This window comes from Hipposideros armiger, unplaced genomic scaffold, assembly GCF_001890085.2.
Source record: "Hipposideros armiger isolate ML-2016 unplaced genomic scaffold, ASM189008v1 scaffold_388, whole genome shotgun sequence".
NCBI lineage: Eukaryota > Metazoa > Chordata > Mammalia > Chiroptera > Hipposideridae > Hipposideros > Hipposideros armiger.
This window is the reverse complement of record NW_017731738.1, coordinates 1,064,197-1,080,991: the sequence shown is the minus strand read 5'-3', so window position 1 is coordinate 1,080,991 and position 16,795 is coordinate 1,064,197. Positions and strand designations below refer to the sequence as shown.

Here is a 16,795-nt window from a genome sequence, read left to right as displayed (position 1 = left end):
GTCACTGGCCCTCATATGTGGGATCCGAACCGGGGCCCTCTGGCATCCCAAGCGAGTTCTTAACCATCGCGCCACTCGGCCGGCCCTGTGTCTATGTTTTTAATGTGCCCCATTTTCCACTAGCTTCCAACTGGCCAATCCTCTGTGTATTCCACTGTCTAAATGCTTCAGAGAACTAGGATAATATGCTTAGTACCACTGCTATGGTGCTGTGTCTTTTCGTGGGTCATGGATAGGCAGCCCTTGGGTAAGTGGGCCATGGATGCTGGTAATGTTTTCTTTATTTATCTTAGTAGTAGTTATCCAGATGTGTTCACTTCACGAAAATTCAGAATTCAACACATGCTTATTATGTGCAAGTTTCTTCATTATACTTCAATTAAAAGTTTACTTAAAAAAAATGGTTGTGCCAAACTGACCTCATTTTCTCTTTTGAAGGCTTTATCAAACTAGTACATTAGGAGAATGTCTTTTAAAATCCTTTAAGACATTTACGTGAGCAATTCAGAGATGCGGGCTGGATAGTAGAAGAATTATATAAATTCTTAACTAGTGAAACAACTTACCCCAAAATAGACGATCAACATTAACCTGAAGATAGATTTCTAGCATAATGTGTGAAGGCTCTGTTTAGTGTAAAGAGGAAATACAGGGCAGTGGCTAAGCATGTGGCATCAAGGTCTGGGCTCTTCTGCTTAACAGCTGTGTGACCTTAGGCAACTTACCTTCTGTGCTTAGTCTTCCTATCTATAAAATGGGTGTGATGGAATCTACACCTTACGGTTGTTAGGAGTATGAGTGAATATCAATAAAGTGTCTAGAACAGTAGGCTACTAATGTGTGGGTAGAATTCATAGGAAGGCAGTGTATTTTATAATTAAATCACCATATAAAAGAGCAAGACAAGAACCTGTCAGAAGAAAGGTTCCCAAAGTGTTCAGATGAACATGTTAGGGATGCTGTAAAGAAGTTTCCTCCTTTAATTAGAAGGCTGGATTAGATGATCTCTTAAGGTCTATGATTCTGTGATAGTCTAATTATGCCCTGAATGCCTGAAGTTATAATTCTGCTTATGGAGTAACCTATAGAAAATTCTGATTTCATTATATGATAAAGCTATAAATACCATTTTACAGCTTGTAGAGCTCGCAAGATTAAAGCCAAACCAAACCAAACCAACAAAACTTAATGATTTGGAAAGATTTTTTTGGTATGTTAATTCACTCTGTTAAATAGTAAGTAACAGAAATCCAGAAATGTAACATTCTTTACCCACAGAAAAGTGATACCAAAGAGACAACAGAAAATGCCTCCTTGCTGCAACTTTATCTCAAGAGAACATAGGGGAAATTCTAAAAAGAGGGTCATTTCATTTAAGGTTAAATGATTCCATGAATGCAGAACTACTCGATTTTATATGGAAATATAAAATTCTCAATATAGGTGAAACACAAAATCTACAAGTGGCTTAATAAGTGCACAAATTCTCAAAATTGTATTACCTATTATTAAAAGTATTTATATTTCTATTTATATTTTTCTAGCTATAATCTATTAAGCATTAAGTATTTAAAAACATATTGTACTTATAATATACATACAAAAATGTGCACAAATCTTAAGTGTACAAATATAATTTTTACAAACTAAACACACCCATTTAATAAAAACCCAGATAAAAACTGAACATTAACAGTTTTTGAAATTAATTTTTCTTAACTTGAAGAGAAAAAAATGAATGTTCTATTCTGGGTATTTGGTAGTATGGCATGTAACTTTAAAAGCAATATGTCCACTTTGGACATCTCCTGGGACTTTTAATACCACTTGTGGTAGGCAAAATAATAGCTCCCCAAAGATGTCCACATTCTAATCCTCAGAGCCTATGAATATGTTTCCTTACATAGCAGAAGAGACGTTGCAGATGTGATTAAATTAGGATTTTCAGATGGGAAGATTATCCTTGACTACCCAAGTAGACCCAATGTAATCACAAGGGTCCTTTTAAGTGAACAAGGGAGGCAGAGAGTCAGAGAAGGAGTTGTGGCAAGGAAAGCAGAAGTAAGAGGGGCCACAAGCCAAGGGATGTGGGCAGCCTCTAGAAACTGGAAAAGGTAAGGAAACAGATTCTACCCTGTAGCCTAAGGAAGGCAGACCTACGGATAACTTTTTTTTTTTTTAAAGATTTTATTGGGGAATTGAGAAAGGGGAACAGTGTTGGGGAACTGGGGAAGGGGAACAACCAAGTTGTTGTCCTTCAATCTTAGTTGTGAAGGGTGCAGCTAGCTCAGCTCCAAGTCCAGTCATCATCCGGCCGCCCATCAGCAGCTTGTGGCTGCTCAGCTCAAGGTGCTGTGTTAAATCTCAGTTGTGGGTGGGTGTAGCCCACCATCCCATGCGGGAGTCAAACCAGCAACCTTGTTGCTAGGAGCATGTGCTCTCACCAGCCGTGCCATCCTGCAACCCGTTGGCAGCTCAGCGACAGCTCACTTTGGGCGCAGCTCACTGGCCCATGTGGGAATCCAACCAGTGACCCTGTTGCTCAGAGCTCAAGCTCCCAACCAACTGAACCACTTAGCCGGCCCAACTTTTTTTTTTTAATTGCTATATATTTGCTATATAACATTATATTCCTTTCAGGTGTACAACATAATGATTCGGTATACATAGATATTGCTAAATGATCACCACAATAACTGTAGTTAACATCCATCACCACACCTAACCAAACACTTTTGTGTGTGATACCTATACTGCTATTTTGATTTTAGCCCTATGAAACCTGTTTCACACTTTTAACCTCCAGAACTATAAGATAATACAACTGTGTTCTTTTAAGCTACTAAGATTTTTGTTATAGCAGCAATAGGAAACTAATACATCATCTATAATCTGATGTACCTGTGCTTAGAATTCAGTGGTTCTCAACCTGTGGGTCGCGACCCCTTTGGGGGGTTGAACGACCCTTTCACAGGGGTCGCCTAAGACCATCGGAAAACAAAAAGATATTTCCATTACGATTCATAACAGTAGCAAAATTACAGTTAGAGTAGCAATGAAAATAATTTTATGGTTGGGGGTCACCACAACATGAAGAACTGTATTAAGGGGTCGCGGCATTAGGAAGGTTGAGAACCGCTGCCTTAGATTCATACAGAGGGTGCCCCAGAAAATGTATACACATTTTAAGACAGGAAAAAGGTGGTATTAAAATTGTAATACTCAATATACACTGATAACAAAAAATGAATACAAGTCATGTGTATACATTTTTTTGGCATCCCCGGTATATCCTATTCCTTATTTAATAGCTTCATGTGGCTATCTCATAGGCATCTCAAACATATGGCAAATTAAAACTATTTTTAACTCCCCAAACCTGGTCATTCCCCCAGCTTTTCTCATTTTGGTCAATGGCACCAATCACCCCGTTACTAATGGCACACACCTGGAAGTCATCCTTGTTTACTTTTTGTCATCCTCTCATACCTAATCCATAATTAAGTTTCATTAATTCCACTTCCAAACTAAATCTCATATCCATCCACTTCAATTGTTTCACTGCCACCATTTTTTTACAATTAATTTTATTCTCTTCAATGTGAAATATGTGCATATACTACAAAATACAAAAGGTATTATAAATATGAATTTAGTGAAAAGTCCATCTTCTCCCAGCCCTATCAGAAATAATCAGTGGTACCAGATTTTTATGTATCCTTCCAAAAACTTTTTTCACTGCCACCATTCTTGACTCCCATTCAATCTATTCTCCATACAGTAGCCAAAATGATGTTTAAAAAAGAAATCCGATGGCACCTCCTTGCACAAAACCTCTGTCTGTCCTTTTGTGGCCGATGTACCCTTGTAGTGGCTCCAAGTTAGCTTCAGAGGAACTAACAGTTAATAAGTCTTATGCAAATTCGAGCTATGTTATTAACTGAAATACATTAAGTGCACTTTTTTAAAGGTTTTTTTTTTAATTGGGGAATTGGGGGAAGGCAACAGTGTTGGGGAATTGGGAAGGGGATCAGCCAAGTTGTTCTTCAGTCTTCGTTGTGGAGGGCGCCAGTTGCCACCTGGCTTGCCTTTGGCAGCTCGTGGCCTCTAAGCTCAAGGTGCTGTGTTCAATCTTAGTTGTGGGTGGGCATAGCCCACCATTGAACAGGCAATCTTGTTACAACAGCTGAGCCATCCTGCCACCTATTGGCAGCTCAGGTGCAGCTCAGCTCAGATGCAGCATCACTGTCCCATGTGGGAATTGAACCACCAGCCCTGTTGCTCAGAGCTCACACTTTTAAGCCAACTCTTAACCAACTGAGCCACTCGGCCAGCCCCTAAGTGTATTTTTTGCTTGGGTATGATATTCACTTTATAGTAAGAACTCTCAGTGATTTGTTAGGCTGTTTAAACAGCTTCTTCTGTGGTATATTATTTAATGGTTGTTAAAAAGTGAAAAGGATAACTATTGCATTGTTTTGTACACCTGAAACTAGTAAAAAAAAGTTTTAATGCTTTATCACCATCTCAGTTGCTTGTCCATGGTGACTCAGGAATTTGGAAAGATCATTATAAAGGCTTCATTAGGAGCTGTTGTGAGCCTTTTGCCACCCCTTTTTCTGCCACAGCCTTGTTCCTTTTTGGACGTACCCCTGGGCTAGGACTGGCTGGGGTTTCCCTATAAAGGAGGCCCAGGCGGAGTTCATTATAATGATCTGCTAATATCTGCGCTGCCTTGGTCATCACCAAAGGTCACCCAGACAGGGCTCTGGAGTGGCGTAACTCAAGAGAGGGCTCTGGGGTGGACCCGCTACAAAACAATGTCATAGCCTGTGAAATGTCTGAGTGAATAGAAGGCGTAAGAAATTCTATCTCGGGTGCAAGCACAAAACAACTACCCCGTGGGAGGACTCCGATTTCCGAGAGCTAGTGAGGCTGGAGGAGGAGAACGCTCCGGAGCGAGAACAGCAACCCACTGAGCCAGAAACGCCACGACCACAGAAAGCGCTTGGCCCGCCCCGCCCTCCGCTTACCCTAGAAACCGTTTAGGGAGGGGTGGAGCGCAGAGGGCACAGCCAATCACAGATTCCTGTCAGGTGACGTAAGACGCGCTCGCTGATTCGGTGCTCCGGAGAGGGGTGCAGGGGCACTGGGGTCGAGCGACGAGTCATCGACCCGGGGGCCGAGTTGCGGAAGCCGAGGGGGGCGGGCTGTCGCCCGGCCTCCTTTCGGGCGCTACCTACGTGTCTCGCCCTCGAGGTGTGGCAGAGGTTCCGGCGGTGGCGTCTGCGCGGGAGGGAGCCCTGGACCAGAGTCTGGTGAGAGTCGCGCGTGTCAGCCAGGGTCGGAGGGGGCGGGCTCGGGGAGAGCATCCTCCCGGCCTCTGAGGGCCTCCTTTCCAGCCCCCAGCCCGCGGTTTCGCACCGCACCACGCCCGCCCCCATGTCCGCTCCCGCCCCGGGCCTCTCCCTGTCTCCCGCGGGCCCACCTGCCAGGGTCCCTCTTTAGTCCCGTTATGGGCTCCACCTTGTAGCGGGTGGAGCAGACAAGTTCAGTGCAGCCCGGCGAGTTGGGGCGGCTGGGGTGGGGGTGTTAGAGGGAGGCCCTGCTTGACTGTATCCTCAAGGGCGTGCTGTCTAGTAAGGAAACAGGCTGTCCTGAAAGATAGTGAGTGCCCTGTTAACAGATGTGCAAGAGGGTCGGAGAGTTTACTTGGCAGGCAAGTTACCCTGGGGTATAAAGGTTGAACTAGAAGATGAGTTTGAAGGTCTGCGCCCAACCCTGACCACATTCTGAGTCTGGGCTTCCTTGGAAGTTTGGTATGCGTTTATTCCCCCACCCCCAATCCTGAGCACACTTATAAAATTGTTAGAGCACGTAAAAGTCTTCCTTGCCCTTCTGATAGAGAAGAGGGGTTGGGTACAGCTTAGTATTATAGATAACTGGTTAACCCAGCTATAGAAGCTCTGGAAGAAGCCAAACCGAATTATATCTCAGGAATAGGATTCTGAATTTCAAACCACTTTTATATAGCCCCTGTCTTCTTTTTTCTGTAAGTCTCATCCCCTCTGCACTGAAGAGTGATATACCGTAGGCCTCCCTTATCCACAAGGGACACGGTCCAAGACCCTTGGTGGATACCTGAAACCAACAGGTAGTACCAAACCCTATATATACTATGTTTTTTCCTATGCATACGTACCTGTGATAAAGTTTTAATGTCTTTTCCATTTAAGCACTTAGGCACTGTGGCTGTAACTTTTGCAGTTTGAGGTGTGACAGCAAAACTAGCACAAATTTCTTTTTTTTTTTTTTATTGGGGAGGAGAAGTGTTGGGGAATTAGGGAAGGGGAACATTGTGTTTTTCCAGGACCCATCAGCTCCAAGTCAAGTTGTTGTCCTTCAATCTTAGTGTGAAGGGTGCAAGCTCAGCCCTAAGTCCAGTTGCTGCACTCAATCTATTGGGTTGTGGGAAAAGTCGTGATGTATTTTTTCTATGTTTTTCATTGCAAAAGTGCGTCATGACTTTTCTGACAACCCAATAGTTGCAGGTGGGCATAGCCCACCATCCCATGCGGGAGTTGAACCGGCAACCTTGTTGCACACAGAGCCATCTGGCTGCCCGTCGGCAGCTCGTGGCTGCTCAGCTCAAGGTCCCATGTTCAATCTTAGTTGCAGGAAGGGATGGGGGGGTGGGCGGGGATGCAGCCCACCATTCCATACGGGTGTCAAACCGGCAACCTTGCTGCTAAGAGCACGCGTTCTCACCAGCAGCTCAGCTCAGGCGCAGCTCACTGGCCCATGTGGGAATCGAACCGGCGACTCTGTTGCTCAGAGCTCATGCTCTTAACCAACTGAGCCACTCGGCCGGCCCTAGCACAAATTTATTTTTCTGTTTCACAATTTGACCCATAGAAGATTCTTACTGTAGATCTTAGCAACCTTAGCATATAGTTCTTTTCTTTCCTTATTAAGTTGAATCACCTAAAGAAAGCACTTTATGACCAGCATCACTACTCTTGTGCTTTGGGGCTATTATTAAGTAAAATAAGGGTTACTTGAACACAAGCAGTGTGATATCGTGACAGTTGATTTGATAGCTAAGATGGCGACTAAGTGATGGGGAGTGTATACAGCATGGATACGCTGGACAAAGGGATGATTCACATCCTAGGAGGAACAGCGTGAGATTTTATCACGCTACTTAGACCAGCATGCAATTTAAACTTATGAATTGTTTATTTCTGGAATTTTCCATTTAATAGTCTCAGATCATGGGGAACTGAAACTGCAGAAAGTGAAATCTCAGATAAGAGGCAGGGTACGCTACTTTATTATATTCTCATGGCAGGACCAGGGACAAGGAAAGCTCTTTCTCACTCATGGGTGTTTATGAAATGAACAGACACAAGGCAAACACTGGATGTGGGCAGTATCCTGAATGCTGCGTTTGATTTTTGGTTCTGGCAGCTATTAACTAACTTGGGGCAAGAAAATTACTTTTTGTTGTACCTCAGTGTATCCATCTGTAAAATGGCGGTAATGAGATAGGACTGCGAGGATGATATGAGTTGATGCTTGTAAAGCTCTTAGCACAGTGGTTGGCACCTCAGATGTGCTTAGCAAATGTTTACTGTTAAAGAAATATATGTGTATTTATTTATATATGCATAGTTTTTCTGTAGAAGGATAGATGAGAAACTAGTAACAGCTTCCAGGGAGAAAAACTATTGGGTTGTCAGAAAAGTCATGATGCATTTTTGCAACGAAAAACAGAAAAAATACATCATGACTTTTCCGACAACCTAATACATGGCTGGGAACACAGATGAGAAAACTTCTTGCTAATAGCCTTTTGTGACTTCCCATTTTAAACATGTGAATGTACTACCTAATCAGAAAATAAGTTGAAGTATTTTTAAAAAAGAATTCCCCCACTTAAAAAGGCGTTTTACCTTTATTTTCTTTTTAAGATTTAACTTCTTTCCTTAAAAAAGTTTGACCTAAGTAACTTTGTATTTTTCAGTTTATTTATATGGCTAGCTTACTCTCAGTTTGGGTAGAATAACCTTTGAGTTACCTGGTAAATACTAAGCATTTTAGTATTGTCAGAAGGAAAGTTTACTGTTCTTTTAAAATAAATGCAAATTGACCAGCCGTGAATGATTTACTTTGCCTCACCTAACAAACTAAATATTAGACCAACAATTTATTCAGCCTAAATTTAAAGATGGGTGGAAAAAGGATTTTGTACAAGAACACTTTAAGACAACCATTTTTAGAAAAAATTTTTTGTCTCTTTGATGATTAGGTAATGCTTAAATCTTATGAATACAGTAGGTCCTTGAATAATATCATTTAGTTCAACATCATTTCCTTATAATGAGATGCTCTAGGCACTTAACTCTTGCTTATTTAGCCCATGGTAAAATTGGTTGTTTCCCTTAAAGTTGCAGAACCTATTACTGTACAACTCTCTTGATAGAATGCTTATTTCATTATCTTATAAATGCTTTTCATTGGGTGGAATTAGCTTTTACTGGAGATTGTAAATTCAGAATGGGCCTCATGATGGGCAATTCGTGTGACCACAGAAGTTCTAAGAGAGATGAGGTTCCTACAGGAGAGGGCTACTGATGGGATTTCCACTGAGTTTCAGAGTTTACTGTGATCTAAAGGGCAGCTCCCCTTTTATTGGCATCCTTACTCAAGCTTCTTTGGACTCCTGAATGCAAATTCTAAATTTTGACACACTTCCTGAAAGATAAGCATTGAGATCAGTCCATGACGTGACATTTTATGTTGATATAAAGAAGTTTAAAATGCTCCATAAAACATCTCTCTTCTCTCTTGCTCCTGGTTTTTATTCTTTGAATGGAGGGTATAGAACGGTGGAGGGGTGGGTGGGCAGAGGAGTTGAGCAACAGTATATGTCTGTATGGTAGGACCACAGTGCTCAGAGGCAGGCAGCAACTAAGAGATGGGGTGAGGAGTGAAGTTTATGCGAAGGCTTTCCAGAAGAGGTGACACTGAGGCCGAGTTTGAAGGATGAAGAAGAGTCAAGAGGGAAAGGAAGTTTTAGGTATAGGTATTTGCACTTAGAAAGGTACAGATATGGAGGAGACTCACTGATTGATCTGCAGGCACTTTGGTATGGCTTTGGCACAAAGTAAGAGTAACTGTAGTTAGGGCAGATATGGTTGGAAGGATGTGCTAGGTCCAAATCAGCAATTTGGACTTTATCCCTAGGTGGTGTATCCTGATAATTAGATTTATGAACTTTGGTAAGATCACTCTGAAAGTTTGTGGGAGGTAGGGGAAAGCTAGAGACAAATAAACCACTTCAATAACTGTTATAATAGTTGAGGCCTAAGATGAGGGATTCGCTTAGGGGATGTCCTGGTGAGGATGGAGAGGAGGAGCTAGAGTCGAAAGATACTCAGAAGGTAGGATTGATAGGGCTTTAGGAGATGCAGGGTGAGAAGCTAAGGAGACAAGGATGTCAAAGCGTTTGGATGAATGGAATGGAAGTTCCTAACTGAGGTAGAAAATAAGGAAGGAGGAACAGGTTTGGAAAAGAAAATGAGTTCTGTTTGGGATAGTGACTTTAAGGTGCCTGTGGGACAGCAGATTCTGGTAGGCGTTTGGAATTGGCCAGTTTGTAATCACTGGCAATAGGTGCTAATGAGTGTTTGAAGGTAGGGTTGTTGTTTTCATCTTGATCTTCCTCACCTCTTCCTCAGCACGAATCACAGTGCTTTGTAATATTGGGGGTGTATGGTGTGAGGGTGAGTAGATCCCTTATAAGAAGTGATCTTGAATCTTGGGGAAGTAATTTCCCCCTCTCTGATTTGTTTCCCTTTATGTAAGTGAGGGAGTTGAACTAGGTCAGTAATTCTCAAAGTTTTGCAATAGTCTGTAATGTTGGGATCAGTTGTGAGGGTTGGCAACTAATTTTTAAGAATAAAGAGCTGATGTTTGCTTGCCTTTTAAATGGGAGTTGATTTGTCACTCTTTCTTAATTGCATTCCAGTATGTTAAGTGTGAGAGAAAGGGGTGGAGTTATAGTTAGTCTGACAGAGCTTCATAACTCTGGATAAACCAGTGGCTGTGTCACACAGAAGTGAGGGTGAAATAAGGTTAAGGATCATTATACTAAATGGTGGGTAAGGACTTAACAACTGCAAAGTGGTGTGTTTATATCTAGGACCTATCATTCTGATCATTAATAATTTTTATTTTTGCTACTTCAGGAACTCTATTTTAAGGACCTTTCAAAAAGAAAAAAACAAGTCATGGAGAAGAATGGGAATAAACGAAAGCTTCGAGTTTGTGTTGCCACTTGCAACCGTGCTGATTATTCTAAACTTGCACCGATCATGTTTGGCATTAAAACGGAGCCTGAGTTCTTTGAACTTGACGTGGTGGTACTTGGCTCTCACCTGATAGACGACTATGGGTAAGATAAAAGCATTTTCTTATATTCTTCATTGCAGCATGGGATACTAGAGGGAGCTTGGATCTGGGAACCACATGGACCTAGCTTCAAATCCCAGTTTTACCACGTAGTGTTTATGTGGCCTTAACCATATAAAAGGAGAAGCCACTTAGCATCTTTGAGCCTCAGATTCCTCAGTTATAAAATGGAATAAAAACCTATGTTGTAGGTTATTGTGAAGAATGGAGATAGTCATATAAAGGACTCATCACAGTGATGCTGCCTATTAGGTGTCTGATAAATGATAGCTATTAATATTTATTATATTCAGGAGAAATACCACTTATAAATATATATAGTGTGATAAAATAATGTGACTCCATGTAATCTGTTTTGTGAGTTCTAATGGTAATTCTACATTAAAACTGGCATATAGATCAATAGCATATAAAGTAGTAGATATGGCACAAGATTTAAAAAATCTAATTGATCTACAACGTAAAGTAGAATGTTATATTACCTTTACCATTGATACTTATTTTGGTGACATTAGGTTTGTTATTGATCGGAGCTGAAATATGAAAAATGAATGTTGGGAAAACTTTGAGAGAGCAGAATGTATAAACCAAAGATGAACATTCATTTTGTTACATGTAATAAAGTGGCATTTAGCGCACCCTTGTGGCATGAAAATGTTAATGTAGCCTCCAAAGATGGTCAAAAATACAATACTAAATATGAAACAAGCTTGTGTTAAAGTAAAATTGTCTTTTTCAGACTTTTCTTTAAAAATGAGATAACTGCAAAAACAAATAAAAACCTGCCTCCAAAAACCAATTTAGCAATTTCCTCTAACAAAATACTTAGAGAAGAAATTTATGGTTAGCTCAAAAAGTCATAGATTTTTAAAATGTGAAATGAATTCTGGCTTAGAAAACCCACTTGGGTTTTTTTACACACATAGGAGAAAGATAGGATGAAATAGAAGAGAAATTTTAGTTAGACGCTGAGATGAAAGTCTAAGTGGGTTCTTTTACTTCTATGAGAAAAGTTTGACAGAAGACTAGTGGGAGACAGGCTCTCAAGGTAATTGTGGTACATTTCTTATCTGCCTACCACAGTAGTTACGGGTAGAAAGGTGATATTTGTCTGGTGAAACTTAAAAAAGAAATTTGACTAGTACTTAATGGAAATGTATGTTTAAAGTACATTCTATCATAAGAAATTGGTTGCTTCCGGGGAGAAGAATTGGATGACTGGGAAACAAAAGTGAGAAAGTAGCCTTTTCACTGTATAGCTTTTTACACCTTGAATTTTAAACCACATGAATGTATTATCTATTTTAAGAATACATTAAACCAACAGAAAAAGTAAGCTACCCTTCTATTTCAACTACTTGGATATTTTTTTAAAAACAGCATTTTTATACTCTTAAGAATTGAGCTAAAAAAGGAAATCAAATGCTAAAGACTACTTAGAAATTCATTTTTTCATTTATTTATTCAACAATTTTTTAAGCGGCTAGGGGTGTTTCTCACCATCCTACAATGCACAATGCACAGGTCAACTCCCCACAACAAGGATGTACTCGGCCCACAATGTCAGTAGTGCTGAGGTTGACAAACCTTGCTCTGTGCTGTTTTCCCCACAAAAATGTGAAGAAAACGATTAGAACAATGCTGGTCTGACAGGTGGCTTAATTATTAGCTAAGTGACTCACTCCCCTCATTAACCTCAAACAGACAGGATTCAAATTTATGTTTAGCAAACTTGCACATCATTTCATGACTCCAGGACTTGACACTTCAGGATTACTTGGGAATTTTAAAGTCATGCATACCAAAATCGGCTATACTGTCTTGTATGTATGTTCACACGCGCATGCATCTCTCTCTCTGTCTCTCTCTTCGCACACGCATGCATCTCTCTCTGTCTCTTTCTCTCTCTCTTCTCTCTCTCTCTCTCTCTCTCTCACACACACACACACACACACACACACACACACACACTTACTTATCACAGATAGAGTGCCCTGCAACTGGTGCTCATTACATTGTGAAGATTAGGTCCCATACCAATCAGTTACTCAGAGGGTGTTGAAATGACTTAAAATCAGGAGGATTAATATATTATTAAAGGAAATTGTTCTGGCTAGAAAGTGAAAATAAAAACAAATTAAAGTGAAAAACTTAGAATAAGGCTGTCAAACATGCTAACTAATTATGGAGATGGGCGTATCTTCTTGGGAGGGATTCAGAAGTTTTTAAGTCTAGTTAGCTCTAACAGAGAATAAGTATGTTGAACATGATTATTGTGCATAATTTTTGTATCTCAAGACGTTATTAGAAGATAGTCGGTATGTACACAGCTGTCTGAGCATTTTCTGCTGGAAGAGACCTGATAGGGGATTATCAGCAATGGGAAAGCTGTAGAGAAAACTTAGATCCCTCAAGGATCAGATTCCCTCCAATGATGAGAAGACTAAGTTTGAGAGCTGCTGGTTATGTTTCTATATACTTTTAACATGCAAAAGCACAAAGAAAAGAAATAAAGAATCAGAAAACAAATAAAAACTGATATATTGGTTGTCGGAAAAGTCATGACGTATTTTTTTCTATGTTTTTCGTTGCAAAAATGCATCATGACTTTTCCGACAACCCAACAGATCACTGAACTCATTTTCATCTAAGAATGATGCTTCCAAATTAGAGACAGTTTATTTAAAAGGGGAGAGGTACTATCAGTAAAAATTAATAAGAGAATGGGCACCATGAAGACCCTACTGCTGTGAGGAGGTACATTGAGGGACTTGGGACAAATGCACTGGATCAAGTACCATTCATTTAGAGATTATATAGATGGCCTACTTTTGTTATAGTCCCAAGGTTTTTGAAAACGTTCAAGTTTGGCAGCAGTTCGAACTAAATACTTAAAACATGTTTGTCCAATACAGAATTTAGTTTAAAAATAAACTCAATATTTTGGTTTAATTCAGACGTTAGCAAATTCTTCAAGTATATCTGGTGTTACAGGACCTAGTGTTTTGTTTTGTTTTGTTTTTGAGATGCCGTTTCAAGGGGTTTCTGATTCTGGTTCCTGAAAGACAGGGATGGACATTCTGAGGAGAGACAGTCTCAGAATGAAAGCTCTGTTGCATGAGCTGTCCATCAGAAATAGAACTTTCCTAAAATAGAAATCTAGGTCCTTCAGCTAATGAAGAATCATTTATGCTCAGAATGGAAATATGTATTTAATTACATTCTGTCCTCCATTAAAAGAAAAAGATTATTTACAGACATCATAGCTTGTATAAGAAAATCCAACAGAATCTATCAAATGACTATTTAGGACATCCATACAAGTATGTATGTAAAGAATCCTTCATGATCTGAGAAAATATAGTGTTAAATGAATTAAGTAGACTACAAAATTGTATGTATAATGTGTTCTCAACCATGTTAAAATATTATGCATAAAATGGCTAGAAAGAAAACCAAATGATAACACTGATACTGCTGAGTGGTAGGTTATGGATGATAATTTTTTGTATTTTCCAATTTTTAAATTATAAACGTATTATATATTTAGGGGGGAAAAAAGCTAGATCTTTTAAAATCTTGTAACAGACAGGAAACTTTAAAGCATTGAGGATTGCTGTTGTTTACTGAAGCATGAAACAGACTTGAAACTGCATTTCACAGCCAATTTAATGCTGTAAAACCTCCATTTTCACTCCAATCAGAATTGTGCTGCATTAATGGTACCATACAAAGAGAATTCAGATGATAAGTTCCATCATTCAGAAATTTATATTGTAGTGACATGTCAGGTGTCCTGGTTCCCTACTATTTTTTAAATGAGCTTTGTTTTTATAAGTAACATTATTTTCTACTAAGTAGCACATTTCTTTTTATAACTTTATAAATATAAAAAGAAAGAAAAAAGTCGTGACCACTGTAAAATTTGGTCTCTTTTTTCCTAATCAAAATTCTCCCTCAGATGTTTTTCCCTCCATGTACTCAGTGAGAGGAGCACAAATGAGACAGGCTCCCAAGATGCTGCATGTGTTATGTCTTGATCTGGTTGGTGGTATGCAGGTAGAAGAATTATCAAGCGGTCTATATATTTATGGTCTGGACTTTTAATTTTTATAAGTAATACTTCAGTTTACTTATTTAACAAGGAAATTTTATAAAATATTTCTCGCTTCAGAATTGATGTTAGATTGCTTTTCTCATGCTTTTATTTCTCACATTTTTATTTCTGTCCTGCTTTAGAAATACATACCGCATGATTGAACAAGATGACTTTGACATTAACACCAGACTGCACACGATTGTTAGAGGGGAAGACGAGGCAGCCATGGTGGAGTCAGTAGGCCTGGCCCTCGTGAAGCTACCAGATGTCCTTAATCGCCTGAAGCCTGACATCATGATTGTACACGGAGACAGGTTTGATGCCTTGGCTCTGGCTACATCTGCTGCCCTGATGAACATCCGAATCCTTCATATTGAAGGTGGGGAAGTCAGTGGGACCATTGACGACTCTATCAGACACGCCATAACTAAACTGGCTCATTATCACGTGTGCTGCACCCGGAGTGCAGAGCAACACCTGATCTCCATGTGTGAGGACCACGATCGCATCCTGTTGGCAGGCTGCCCTTCCTATGACAAACTTCTGTCTGCCAAGAACAAAGACTACATGAGCATCATTCGGATGTGGTTAGGTATGGATCAGACTGTATTCAGTCTCATGGCTGTGTGTGTCAGTGTTGGGCATGTTTCAGTCCTTTCAGAAACTACTGTGGATAGAATATTCCATTTGCAGTCAGGGGGCTAAGGGTTTAGTTCATAGACCTCGCCTTGTGGTATGATTTCACCTCTCTGAGACTCACTCATTCTGTAAAATAAGCTTAATGGATTGAATTTTTAAAATCTATGCTATATTTATAACTGGAATGATTTTAATCCATTAAATATGATGTTATGGGTGAATACTTAGTTATAGGGCTAGATCCTGACATAGCAAAAAGGGGAAAAAAAGCAAGCTAAAAAATTTATAATATGCCATTTTATGAAAACAGTAACATAATGGGAAGTTTAAGAAAGTATGTATGTACATCAAATCATTTATAGTATTTGTTTCTGGTTAGTAGGATTACGGGTGTTTTTGTTTTCCTTTATTTTGTTTTTTAGCACAATGAAAAATTTATTTTTAATTTTAATACCTTTCTTACATGATTATTGAAATACTCAGATGAGATAATGAATGTTGAAAGCAGTAAGCCATAAGTACTTAATAAAAGGGATTATGATGGTTATTGAAAAGTAAAAGTCATAGTTGTACTGTTAGAGTTTGTTATCTCTATAAATAAGCCTTAAGGTCTGAAATCCTCAATGTTCAATGATCTAACGTCCTAGAAATTACCTTTTGCTAATCAGAGGCAAAGAAAATAGGTTTACAAACAGAATTCCATTTGGTTCATTATAGTGAGAGTACTATGTAGAGGACAAATCAGGAGTAATCATGTATTTAGGTATTTGTTTAAAGAGGTAGATCTACTGAACAATGAAGTTAATGAATGGCAAATTGATTTGGTGATTGTGTATATTTTAAATCAGATCACAGTACAGGAAAGGAATCGGGCTTTCCTACCGTATAAGTTAACCCATTCTATATATTTCTTATTCTTGGACAGATTTGTAGGTATCAGGGAGCCTGTCTAGATAATGCTGGTGGAACAAACTTGTCTCTTTAGTTTTTCCTTTTTGTATGCTTCTAAGTAAACACTGTTACATTCTGTTTTGATTATGCTGTTAGCTATATATATGTATTCTGAAAAACTCTGTATATTTGAAAAACTTGCAATGAATAGAAAAATAACCCTTGTAAAGCAGAATGCAGCAAGATTGTACTTGTAGAGCTTAAGGTTCTATTTGGAACCACTTAAGCAGTTTCTTTATGAAAAGAAGGATAACAAAATAGCAAAAACTAGATTTTTTTTAAGCCAATGGGGGAGGCTGGAGGAGGAGAAGACAATGAGCCCAAGCCATGTACCCCTGGCAATAATATTTTGTGCAAAGCCCGCACCTGCTTCTCCACCGGCAATTCCTGATGTTATCACCCTGCTTGTAGGAAAAATAGTGTTGGGGAGGCCACTCAGAGCATGCAGCTTTGTAACCAGAACATTAATAAATATAATTGCAGTCCAAATAAAAATTTAGCAAAGTTAAACATGTTAAATTCAAAATAATGAAAGAAATACCACAGTACATACAGAACTTGACAACACAAAACAAAATGACAGCCCCGTAATGGAAAGGGTTGTGTGGAAGGGCCGAAGCTGCTGATCTC

General features: G+C 39.5%; 1 protein-coding gene across 5 annotated transcripts in view; it reads left to right on the top strand.

The window, feature by feature from the left end:
* GNE (glucosamine (UDP-N-acetyl)-2-epimerase/N-acetylmannosamine kinase) overlaps nucleotides 1-16,795 on the top strand; it is a 43,826-nt gene that overhangs the window by 8,212 nt on the left and 18,819 nt on the right. For 2 of the 5 annotated variants that reach the window (XM_019663349.1, XM_019663346.1), the window contains exons 2-3: nucleotides 10,254-10,459; nucleotides 14,716-15,167. In XM_019663349.1, the coding sequence (XP_019518894.1) occupies nucleotides 10,254-10,459; nucleotides 14,716-15,167 (658 nt within the window). Of the gene's footprint in view, nucleotides 1-5,131; nucleotides 5,319-6,057; nucleotides 6,155-10,101; nucleotides 10,163-10,253; nucleotides 10,460-14,715; nucleotides 15,168-16,795 lie in introns of those variants that run through there. The other 3 variants (XM_019663348.1, XM_019663350.1, XM_019663347.1) reach the window with 3 other exon arrangements.